Source organism: Rhincodon typus, chromosome 4 (assembly GCF_021869965.1).
Source record: "Rhincodon typus isolate 14 chromosome 4, sRhiTyp1.1, whole genome shotgun sequence".
Classification (NCBI taxonomy): Eukaryota; Metazoa; Chordata; class Chondrichthyes; order Orectolobiformes; family Rhincodontidae; genus Rhincodon; species Rhincodon typus.
Window position 1 is genome coordinate 114,145,430 of NC_063335.1, and position 12,121 is coordinate 114,157,550.

General features: G+C 45.4%; 1 protein-coding gene across 2 annotated transcripts in view; it reads right to left on the reverse strand.

The window, feature by feature from the left end:
* The window catches only part of LOC109919584 (arf-GAP with GTPase, ANK repeat and PH domain-containing protein 3-like), a 531,088-nt gene that overhangs the window by 226,559 nt on the left and 292,408 nt on the right, over positions 1 to 12,121 (reverse strand). For both annotated transcript variants that reach the window (XM_048596313.1, XM_048596312.1), the window contains exon 5: positions 3,946 to 4,087. In XM_048596313.1, the coding sequence (XP_048452270.1) occupies positions 3,946 to 4,087 (142 nt within the window). The remainder of the gene's footprint in view (positions 1 to 3,945; positions 4,088 to 12,121) is intronic.

Sequence of the window (12,121 nt, forward strand, 5' to 3'; positions counted from 1 at the left end):
GCTTGGCCTGCTGTGTTCATCCAGCTCTACACCTTGTGATCTCAGATTCTCCAGCATCTGCAGATCCTACTATCTCTATAGTATATTCACTCTCCTTATCAAAGTCATTACTATACTTGGTTAATAATTGTGGGTCCAGCCCCGATCCCTGTGACTTTCCTTTAGTTACAGGTTACCAAGCTGAAAGTGCCCCCTAGTTAGTTCCTTCACTGTCACTGGGTCAAATCCTGGAATTCCCTCTCTTAGGGCATTGTGGGTCTACCTACAGCACATGGACCGCAGCAGTTCAAGAAGACAGCTCACTACCACCTTCACAAAGGCAACTAGAGATGGACAATAAATGCTGAGAATGACGCCCACATCCCACAAGTGAGTAAAAAGCTTAGAGCTGATCCTTGAGGAGGCTCAATAAAAAATCTCTATCATCTGAAAAATAACTATTCACCACGACTCTCTGTTTCCCTTCACTCAGACAATTTCATACCCATTCTTTCATTGTCTCTTTTCGTTAATAATCTTCAACTATGCTGTCAAACTTGCTCCTGTCTCTTCTCATACTCTCCCTCTTTCTCATTTCTTTTCACTTCTCTGTTGAGCCTAATTCCCATTTGTACTATCCACCTGACATCTGTCACCTGCACTCCTTTTGACTTCATGTTACTCGCTTTCAGAATCCAGAGAACTCCAGGATTTGTTTGTCCTACACTTACCCCTTATGATAATGTAGCTCATTTGCACACAAACCATTCCGGGTTAAAGGCAGCCAGTTGTTCAGTCACAGTTTTGCCTGCCAATCGCTCAACGTAATTTACTTGAAGTAAGTTCACTCCACTAAAAACAGCCCTCCTCCAAGTCTGATCTTTTAAACTGCTCCTTCATTTCTATATCTAACCTAAATTTTATGACTCTATGCACAGTATTCTCTAAACATTCTTCTACTTGGCATGAGCCCACCTCAGTTAACAGAACCAGCAATGCCTCTTTGTTCTTTGGGCCAGAAACATCTTGAAAATCTCCCAATTTCATATGTGAACATCTTACCCTCTCTACCCTTTACAATATTATTCTCCTGATATTAGAATAATTAAAGTTCACCATTAACTCCACTCAAGCATATTCACTTTTCTCTATAATTTCCTTGCACAGTTGTTATTCTATATCTTTCTTACTAATTGATAACATATAGAACACATCCAATGGTGTATTGGTACCTCTACTATTTCTTGGGTTTAATATTCTGTCACTGACATCTCACAACATCCTTTCCATCACAGAAGTAGCTCCTTAAATACACAGAAACACAGCAACATAGGAGGTAGAAGTAGGAGTAGGCCATTCAACGCCTCGAGTCTGCTCCACCATTTAATATGATCATGGGTGATCATCGAGCTCAATACTTCAATCGCCCCCTCTCTTCATTTACCTTGAACTGTTTAGTCACAGAGCTATATCTACCTCCTTCTTGAAAACACAATGTTTTGGCCTTAACCAATTTATGTGGTAGTGAATTCCACAGGATCACCATTCTCTAGGTATAATAATTTCTCCTTATCTCAGTCCTCCAAGGTTTACCCCTTATCCTTAAATATGGCCCCTGTTTCTGGACTCCCTGACCATTGGGAACATCCTTCCTGTATCTAGCCTATCTCGTCCTGTTAGAATTTTACAGGTTTCTATGAGATTCCCCCACTCATTCTTAACTCCAGTGAATACAATCCTAATCAACTCAATCTCTATCCCTGTGTCAGTTCTACGATCCCAGGAATCAATTTGATAAACCTTCACTGCACTCCCTCTATTGCAAGAACATCCTTCCTCAGATAAGGAGATCAAAACTGCACAGGTGGCACGATGGCTTACTGGTTAGCACTGCTGTCTCACAGTGCCAGGTTCAATTCCACCCTTGGGAGACTGTCTGTGTGGAGTTTGCATATTTTCCCTGTGTCTGCCTGGGTTTCCTCCAGGTGCTCCAGTTTCCTACCTCAGTCCAAAGATGTGCAAGTTAGGTGTATTGGCCATGCTAAATTGCCCATAGTGCAGGCTAGGTGTGTGATCCACGGGAATGCTGGGTTACAGGGATAGGTAGAGAGATGGGGATGGGTCTGGGTAGGATGCTGTTCAGAGGGTCAGTGTAAACCCGTTGGGCCAAATGGCCTGTTACCATACTGTAGGGATTTAAAAAAACACACAATGTTCCAGGTATGGCCTCACCAATGCCCTGTATATTTGCAGCAAGACACCGCTGTTCCTGGAGTCAAATCCTCTTGCTATGAAGGCCAACATACAAATTACCTTCTGTACTGCTCGCTGCATCTATGTGCTTATTTTGAGTGACCGGTGCATGGGGACACCCATGTCTCGTTGAACATTCATCTCTCTCAAGTTACAGTTATTCAGATAATAATCTGCCCTCCTGTTTTCACTACTAAAGTGGAACACCTCACATTTATCAACATTATACAGCATGTGTCATGCATGTGCCCACTCACTCAGCCTGTCCAAATCACTCTACGTATTCTCTGCATCCTATTCACAGCTCACCCTTCCACCCAGCTTTGTGTCATCCTCAAATTTTCAGATATTAAATTTAGTTCACTCATCTTAATCATTAACATATATTCTGAACAGCTGGATCTAATACCAATACTTGTGGTACACACTAGCTGTGGTCTGCCATTAATACTGCTACCTCTTCCCTTCTTTCCTTCCTTATCTTTCTTGACCTTCTTAAAAACAGTAATGTTTAGTGTCCAATCCTGCCCTATTTTTGAATCAGGTCTCCATTATAACTACATCTTCATATTATCACGTGGCTATTTCCCATTAGCCTACAGCTCACTAAACGTCTTGTCACACTTTGTGCATTTATGTACTACACTGTAAACCTAGATTAGACATTTAATAAAAAACAGATAATGTAGTAAATATTCAGCACATATTGCAGCACCTGTGGAAGGAGAAACAAATTTAATCTGTTAACATTATGTTAGCGTGTTAACATTAATCCTGGTCAGATCTCCTTAGCATTTCCAGAATTTTGACTCTATTTCAGATTTCCAGTATCTAAAGTATTTTCCTTTTCTAGTGTATACCTTATTATATTTCCTCTTTCTCTGGCACCATCTGATACCTTACTCTTTCTAGATCTCCCAATCATTTGTGCACTACGTTTCTTCCTTCTTTGCATCTTGATGACCAGCCTCTGCCAAGTTAGTTTAAGCCATCCCCAACAGCACTAACAAACTGCCCCATGTGCAGCTTGTCCGAGTCCCCCAGAATCGGTCCAAATTTCCCAGGCATTTAAGCCTTCCCTCCTGGGCTACACATTCGTCAGCTTTATCAACTTATTTGTTTATTTAGAATGCATGGCACTTGGAGCATTCAACACATAAGAGGTCTTGCTTACTAATTTCCTCTGACCTAAGACCATAAGATATAGCACAGAATTAAACCATTCGGTCCATCAAGTCTGCTTCACCATTCGATCATGGCTCATTTTTTCACCCCATTCCCCTGCCTTCTCCCCATAACCTTTGAATCCCTTACTAATCACTCTGCCTATAGGTCCTCAACCCTCTTTCTGCCTATGGTGCTGCTATCAACTACCAGATGTTCATACTTCCCCCTCCAGAAAGTTATGCAGCTGCTCAATGAAATCCTCGACTCCAGCATCAGGAAGGCAATAAACCACTCTACAATCACATCTGCCTTCTGTTCCTCCAACTATTAGTCACCTACCATTATTGTATTCTACAGGTCTGAACTGCCCTGCCACAACATTCTTTTATTAGACTGTCAAATAAATTAAATAAACAAACTGAAGACTTACACTCTCGCCAGCCATTCATCAATCTGCTCTTTCCTTTATGCTGATGTCACTTTATTTTAATTGTGCCCTCTCACTTTCTCTACTCATTGTGTAGTAGCAAAGCGTATTTCACGTACCTTGTGTCCCTACAAGTACCATCGGAATCTCAGCTGTATTACGGTAACTGGAGAGTCGCATGTAATAATTGTAAACTGTCTGAAAGCTGATTTCATCTTCAAGACTGAAGACAAAGACCACAGCATCCACCCAGGTTGCAAACTGCAGAGAACACAAACAAACTGAATGAATGGATGCATCCAATAGAAAAATACCATTTCTCTTCATCACACAAGCAACTCACCTTCTCCCCACATTCTTCAGGTCCATCTTCCCACTTGCTCCCCATATCCTTCACGTAGCTACTCACCAAGCTAGCTTACACAGGCCTGAGGAAGGAGTTGGCCCAATTGGACAGTGTAAAAATATTAAAGGCCAGGTCAGTTGAAGAACAGTGACAAATGTTTAGGGAGATATTAAATACCTCTCAATTAAAGTATATTCCTGAGAGGAATAGGAACTGGACAAAGGTGAAAAATCATCCATGACTTAACAAGGAAGTCAAGGATAACATACAGGTTCAGTGGATAGCACTGTTGCCTCACAGCATCAGGGATCCAGGTTCAATTCCAGCTTTGGGTAACTGTCTGTGTGAAATTTGCACATACTTCCTGCATCTGCCTGGGTTTCCTCCGAGTACTCCAGTTCCCTCCCACAGTCCAAAGATGTGCGGGTTAGATAGATTGACCATGCTAAACTAGTGCCCCAAAATGTGCATGCTAGGTGGATTAGCCGTGGGAAAAGGGCAGGGGGTTGGGTCTGGTGGGTTTTTCTTTCGAGGGTCGGCGTTGCCTCAATGGGCCAAACGGTCTGCTGAAGGGATTCTATGATTCATGATAAAGGCGAAACTCGGGCATATATTACTGCAAAACTTAATGGCATTCTGGAGGGTTGTGAGAACTTTAGACATTAGCAAAAAGTAACTAAAAGCAAAATCAAAAGAGCTAAGATGAACGAGGAAAGGAAAGTAGGAGGAAGTATAAGCACTGATACCAAAAGCTTCTATAAGTATGTGAAAAAGAACTGAAAGCAAATGTTTCAGAGAAAGCAGGAACTGCAGATGCTGGAGAATCTGAGATAACAAGGTGTAGAGGTGGATGAACACAGCAGGCCAAGCAGCATCAGAGGAGCAGGAAGGCTGACGTTTCGGGCTTAGACCCTTCTTCAGAAATGGGGGAGGGGAAGGGGGTTCTGAAATAAATAAGGAGAGAGGGGGAGGCAGATAGAAGATGGACAGAGGAGAAGATAGGTGGAGAGGAGACAGACAGGTCAAAGAGGCGGGGATGGAGCCAGTAGAGGTGAGTGTAGGTGGGGAGGTAGGGAGGAGATACGTCAGTCCAGGGAGGACGGACAGGTCAAGGGAGCGGGATGAGGTTAGTAGGTAGATGGGGATGAGGCTTGGGGTGGGAGGAGGGGATAGGTGGGAGGAAGGACAGGTTAGGGAGGCAGGGACGAGTTGGGCTGGTTTTGGGATGCGGTAGGGGGAGGGGAGATTTTGAAGCTTGTGAAGTCCACATTGATACCATTGGGCTGCAGGGTTCCCAAGCGGAATATGAGTTGCTGTTCCTGCAACCTTCGGGTAGCATCGTTGTGGCACTGCAGGAGGCCCAGGATGGACATGTCGTCTAAGGAATGAGAGGGAGAGTTGAAATTGTTCACGACTGGGAGGTGCAATTATTTAGTGCGAACTGACCGTAGGTGTTCTGCAAAGCGGTCCCCGAGCCTCCGCTTGGTTTCCCCAATGTAGAGGAGGCCACAACGGGAACAGCGGATGCAGTATGCCACATTAGCAGATGTGCAGGTGAACATCTGCTTGATGTGGAAAGTCTTCTTGGGGCCTGGGATGGGGGTGAGGGGGGAGGTGTAGGGGCAGGTGTAGCACGGCTGGAGGGGAATGTGGAGCGGACAAGGGAGTCCCGGAGAGAGTGGTCCCTCCGGAAAGCAGATAAGGGTGGGGAAGGAAAAATGTCTTTGGTGGTGGGGTCGGATTGCAGATGGCGGAAGTGTCGGAGGATGATGCGTTGGATCCGGAGGTTGGTGGGGTGGTACGTGAGGACGAGGGGAATTCTGTTTTGGTTGTTATTCCAGGGAGGAGGTGTGAGGGATGAGTTGCGGGAAATGCGGGAGACACGGTCGAGGGTGTTCTCGACCACTGAGGGGGGGAACTCGTCCTCACCCTCAACAACTTCTCTTTCAATTCCTCCCACTTCCTACAGACAAAGGGGGTGGCCATGGGTACCCGCATGGGCCCAAGCTATGCCTGCCTCTTCGTAGGTTACGTGGAACAATCCCTCTTCCATACCTACACTGGCCCTAAACCCCACCTCTTTCTCCGTTACACTGATGACTGTATCGGCGCTGCCTCGTGCTCCCACGAGGAGCTCGAACAGTTCATCCACTTCACTAACACCTTCCACCCCAACCTTAAGTTCATCTGGACCATCTCCAATACCTCTATCTCTCCATCTCTGGCAACCACCTAGAAATCGATATCCATTTCAAGCCCACCGACTCCCACAGCTACCTAGAATACACCTCCTCCCACCCACCTGCCTGCAAAAACGTCATCCCCTATTCCCAATTCCTTCGCCTCCACCGCATCTGCTCCCAGGATGAGGCATTCCACTCTCATACATCTCAGATGTCCTCATTTTTCAAGGACCGCAACATCCCCCCCTCAGTGGTCGAGAACGCCCTCGACCGTGTCTCCTGCATTTCCCGCAACCCATCCCTCACACCCCCTCACCGCAATAACAACCAAAACAGAATCCCCCTCATCCTCACGTACCACCCCACCAACCTCCGGATCCAACGCATCATCCTCCGACACTTCTGCCATCTGCAATCCGACCCCACCACCAAAGACATGTTTCCCTCCCCACCCTTATCTGCTTTCTGGAGGGACCACTCTCTCCGGGACTCCCTTGTCCGCTCCACACTCCCCTCCAGCCCCACCACACCCGGCACTTTTCCCTGCCACCACAGGAAGTGCTACACCTGCACCTACACCTCCCTCCTCACCCCCATCCTAGGCCCAAGAAGACTTTCCACATCAAGCAAATGTTCACCTGCACATCTGCTAATGTGGCATACTGCATCCGCTGTTCCCGTTGTGGCCTCCTCTACATTGGGGAAACCAAGCAGAGGCTTGGGGACCGCTTTGCAGAATACCTACGCTCGGTTCGCAATAAACAACTGCACCTCCCAGTCGTGAACCATTTCAACTCCCCCTCCCACTCCTCAGACGACATGTCCATCCTGGGCCTCCTGCAGTGCCACAACGATGCTACCCGAAGGTTGCAGGAACAGCAACTCATATTCCGCTTGGGAACCCTGCAGCCCAATGGTATCAATGTGGACTTCACAAGCTTCAAAATCTCCCCTCCCGCTACCGCATCCCAAAACCAGTCCAGCTCATCCCCGCCTCCCTAACCTGTCCTTCCTCCCACCTATCCCCTCCTCCCACCTCAAGCCCCCCCCCCCTCTCCTACCTACTAACCTCATCCCGCCCCCTTGACCTGTCCGTCCTCCCTGGACTGACGTATCTCCTCCCTTCCTCCCCACCTACACTCACCTCTACTGGCTCCATCCCCGCCTCTTTAACCTGTCTGTCTCCTCTCCACCGATCTTCTCCTCTATCCATCTTCTATCCGCCTCCCCATCTCTCCCTATTTATTTCAGAACACCCTTCCCCTCCCCCATTTCTGAAGAAGGGTCTGGGCCCGAAACGTCAGCCTTCCTGCTCCTCTGATGCTGCTTGGCCTGCTGTGTTCATCCAGCTCTGCACCTGGTTATCTCTGAAAGCAAATGTTGGCCTTTTAGAGGTCGAAAATGGCAAGGTAATAATGGGAATCTCAGAAATGTCAGAGGCACTAAACCAATATTTTGTCTCCGTTTTCACAGTGGAAGAGAATAATTTCTTCCCAAAAACTACAGTTACTATAGAGGAACTGGTGAAATTATTATAACTGGAGAGAAGATATTAAGTAAACAAATGAAATTAAAGGCAGTTAAGTCCCTGGGGCCTGATGGCCTGCAACTTAGTGTGTTAAAGGAAGTGACAGCAGACATAGTGGATGCCTTCGATATGATATTCCAAAATTCTGTGCATTCTGGAAAGGTACCAGTCGATTGGAAACATGCTGAAGTGACACCCTTATTCAAAAAAGGAGATAGACAAAAAGTGGAAAACGATAGACCAGTTAGTTGACCTCTGAAGAGGGGAAATTGCTGGGGTCAATCATTCAGGGGGAGATAAATGAACACTTGAAAAAACAAAGTTCAATTCACCAGTGTCAGCATGGTTGCACGAAAGGCAAGTTGTGTTTTATATACTTGCTGGAGGTCTTTAAGTTCTTTTCTACTCATTCATGGGATGAGGGCATCACTGGCTGGGCCAGCATTTATTGCCTATCCCTAACTGCCCAGCAGGCAGTTTAAGAGTCAACCACATTGCTGGAGTCACATGTAGGCCAGACCAGATAAGGATGGCAGTTTCCTTCCCTAAGGGACATTAGTGAACCAAATGGATTTTTCCAACAATCAACAATGCATTCATGGTCATTACTAGACTCTTAATTCCAAATATTTATTGAATTCAAATTTCACCATCTGCTGTGGCTGCATTCAAACCTGGGTCTCCAGAACATTACTTGGGTCTCTGGATTAACAGCTTAGCGATAATAACACTGGGTCATTACCTCCACTTTAATGGGAATCTGGTGTACATGATATATCTAGACTTCCAGAAGGTGTTTCACAAGGTGTTTCATAAAATACTAATTCAGAAGGTTAGGGCCCAGGGAGTTAAGAGTACAGTATTGGTTTGGATAGAGCATTGGCTGACTGACAGAAAGCAGAGGGTCAGCATAAATGGGTCCTTCTCTGGATGGCAAACTGTAACTAGTGGGGTGCCGCAGGGTTCAGTTCTCGTACCTCAACTATTTACAATCTATATAAATGATTTGCAAGCAGAGACAGAGAGTAACACAGCAAAATTCACAGATGATACTAAAATGGGTGGGAAAGTTGGCTGTGATGAGGAGATAAAGAGATATTTCATTTGATTCAATTTATTTATTGTCACATGTATCTTGTTACAAAAACAGTGGAAAGCATACTCCCCAGCGTCACCTGAAAACACAGAAAAAAAAAACCAAAACATAGAATATTAAGGCAGAAAAATGAAGAAATAGTGAAAAAGTGTCCAACTTTACAGTTCTTCTTGTTAAGAGCATCGCCATGGGCCTGGTGGCCAAGTATTGGTCCCCTTTGCCGTGTGCCACCACTTGAATGGAAGTTCTTCCGCACCACCTTGCCTCCACTGATGTCCTGACCTCTTATGATTCCTTGCTGTACCTCACCAATGCAGATACCACCGATAGCACCCAGTACTGCACCAGCCCAAACTCAACTCCCCTGCCACAAGTCTGCTTTGGGCACATTTTGCCTATGCAGCTGCTGCTGATGCCGCTGGGTGTCATACTGGGCCCAAATCCACCTCCGCCGCTGCAGCCATGAGTCGGTGCTAGTACTACATCGACAACGCAGAAGCTGTCAGGAACCCAAACAGGTCTCCAACATCGCTGCCATGAGTCCTTATTGCTGGGCCCACTCGCCGTCGCCAATGTCATCCACATGACCAAGCTCTTCACCAAAAGGTAAATAAAATAAAAGGAAAAAGTACAAGAGTAGAGAGGAAAAAAAAAGAAACACAAAGGAAAGTGGACGGAGTGACGAGCCCTGGGCTCAAAAGCCCTACTCCACCACCATCTTACTGGAAGCGAATTAACCAGATATTGATCGGCTAGGAGAATAGGCCAGAATCCAGCATTAGGGTAGTGTTGTAGAACAGAGGGACCTAAGGGTTCAGGTACATAATTCTTTGAAGTTTGCAGCACATGTAGACAAGGTGGTCAAAAAGGCATTTAACACACTTGCCTTCATTCCTCAGTCATAGAGTCATACAACATGGAAACAGACCCTTTGGTCCAACCAGTCCATGCCAAACTTAATCTCAAACTCCTACATTCAAAGGACTGAGCAATGAAGGCAAGCATGCTAAATGCCTTTTTAACCACCTTGTGTGTGAGGGAAACTTCAAAGAATTATGTATCTGAACCTCTAGGTCCCTCTGTGCTACAACACTGCCCAAGGCCCTACCATTAATTGTATAAGTCCTACCCCTGTTTGTTGTACCAAAATACAATATATCACATTCATCCAGATGGAACTCTATCTGCCATTTTTCAGCCCATTGACCCATTTAATCAAGATCCCTTTACCTTTGAGTATAGGAGTTGAGAAGTCATGTTGAGGTTATACAGGACATTGGTGAGGCCTCTTCTGGAGAACTATGACCAGTTCTGTTGGAGACAGTAAGCACTGCTAATGCTGGAAGCTAGAGTCAATAAATGTGGAGCTGGAAAAGCACAGCAGGTCATTCAGCATCTGAAGAGCAGGGAAGTCAATGTTTCGGGCCGAAACTCTTTGTCAGCACCCAGAACTGTGTCCAGTTCTGGTTGCCCTGTTACAGGAACAATATTACTAAGCTAGAGAGGGGAAGAGATTTACCAGGACGTTGCCAGGTATGTAAGGCTTGAGTTATAAAGAAAGGCTGGATAGGCTTGGACTTTTTTTCACTGGAGTGTAGGAGGTTGAGAGATGACCTCATAGAGGTTCATCAAATCATGAAGGATATAGATAGGGTTAGCGGTAGGTGCCTTTTCCCTAGGATAGGGGAATTTCAAGCCTAGGGGGCATATTTTTAAGGTGAGAGGAGAGAGATTTAAAAAAGAACGGGTGTAAATTGTTTACACAGAGGTTGGTTCGTGAGTGGAATGAACTTCCTGAGGAAGTGGTGGATACAGGCAAAGTTACAGCATTTAAAAGGCACTTAGATAAGTTCAAGAATAGGAGAGGTTTGGAGGGATATGGGCCAGGAGGAAGCAGGTGGGATTAGTTTAGTTTGGGATTGTGTTCAGCGTGGACTGGTTGGGCTGAAAGGTCTGTTTCCATTCTGTATGACTCTGAATCTATGAGTTCTATGCCGATAAATGTGAGATTATCCATTTTGGCCAGAAAAGTAAAAGGACAAATTATTATTTAAATGAGTTGCAGATTCAAACTGCATCCGTGCAGAGGGATCTGGGCATCTTATGTATGAATCGCAGACAGTGGGTTTGCAGGTGCAGCATATAATAAGAAAGGCAAATGGAATCCCAGCATTTATTGCAAAAAGCCTAGATTATAGAAGTAAAGAAGTGTTGTTACAATTATGTAAGGCATTAGTGAGATCACACCTGGAGTATTGTGTCCAGTTTTCGTCTCCTTACTTGAGGAGGTTCACCAGGTTGAATGAAGGGGCTGCCATATAAGGAGCAGCTGAACAGTTTGGGCTTATACTCGCTGGAATTCAGTAAAATGAGGGGGAATTTGATTGAGGTATATAAAATGCCAAAGGGGACTGATAAGGTGGATATTGAACAGATGTTTCCCCTTGTGGGACAGTCATGAAAAAAAGGTCATAGATACAGAGTGAGAGGAGGTAGGTTGAAAACCGAGATGAGGAGAAACTACTCTGAGGGTTGTGAATCTGTGGAACTTACCATCCAGAGTGCAGTGGAGGCAGAAACAATCAATAGATTCAAGAAAGATACAGATATGTTTCTGATGAAAAGCAGCTAAAGAACTATGGGGATCAGGCAGGAGCATAGAGTTGCGACTAATTTAAGATCAGCTATGATAATGTTAAATGGTGGGGCGGATTGGCGGGCTGAATTGCCTTCTCCCGCTCCTAATTCCTATGTTCCTATGTAACAGAAGACGGAGAGTTGGGATAAAGGGAGGTTTCTCAGGGTGGTGACCTGTAACTTGTGGAGTGTCACAGGGATCAGTACTGGGCCCACATTGACTTGGATGAGGAAAGTGAATGCAGTCAAATTTGTGATGGCACAGAAATAGGTGGGAAGCCAAGTGGTGAGGATGACACAAAAAGTCTACAGAAGGATGCAGGCAGGTTAAATGAGTGAGTCAAAACTTGGCAGATGAAACATAATTTGGGAAAATGAGAGGTTATGCACTTTGGCAGGAAGAACAGAGAAGTTGAATATAATGTAAGAGGGGAAAGATTTCAGAATGCTATGGAACAGAGAGATTTGTGAGTCCTCACATATGAATTAAAAAGCTAGCATCCTA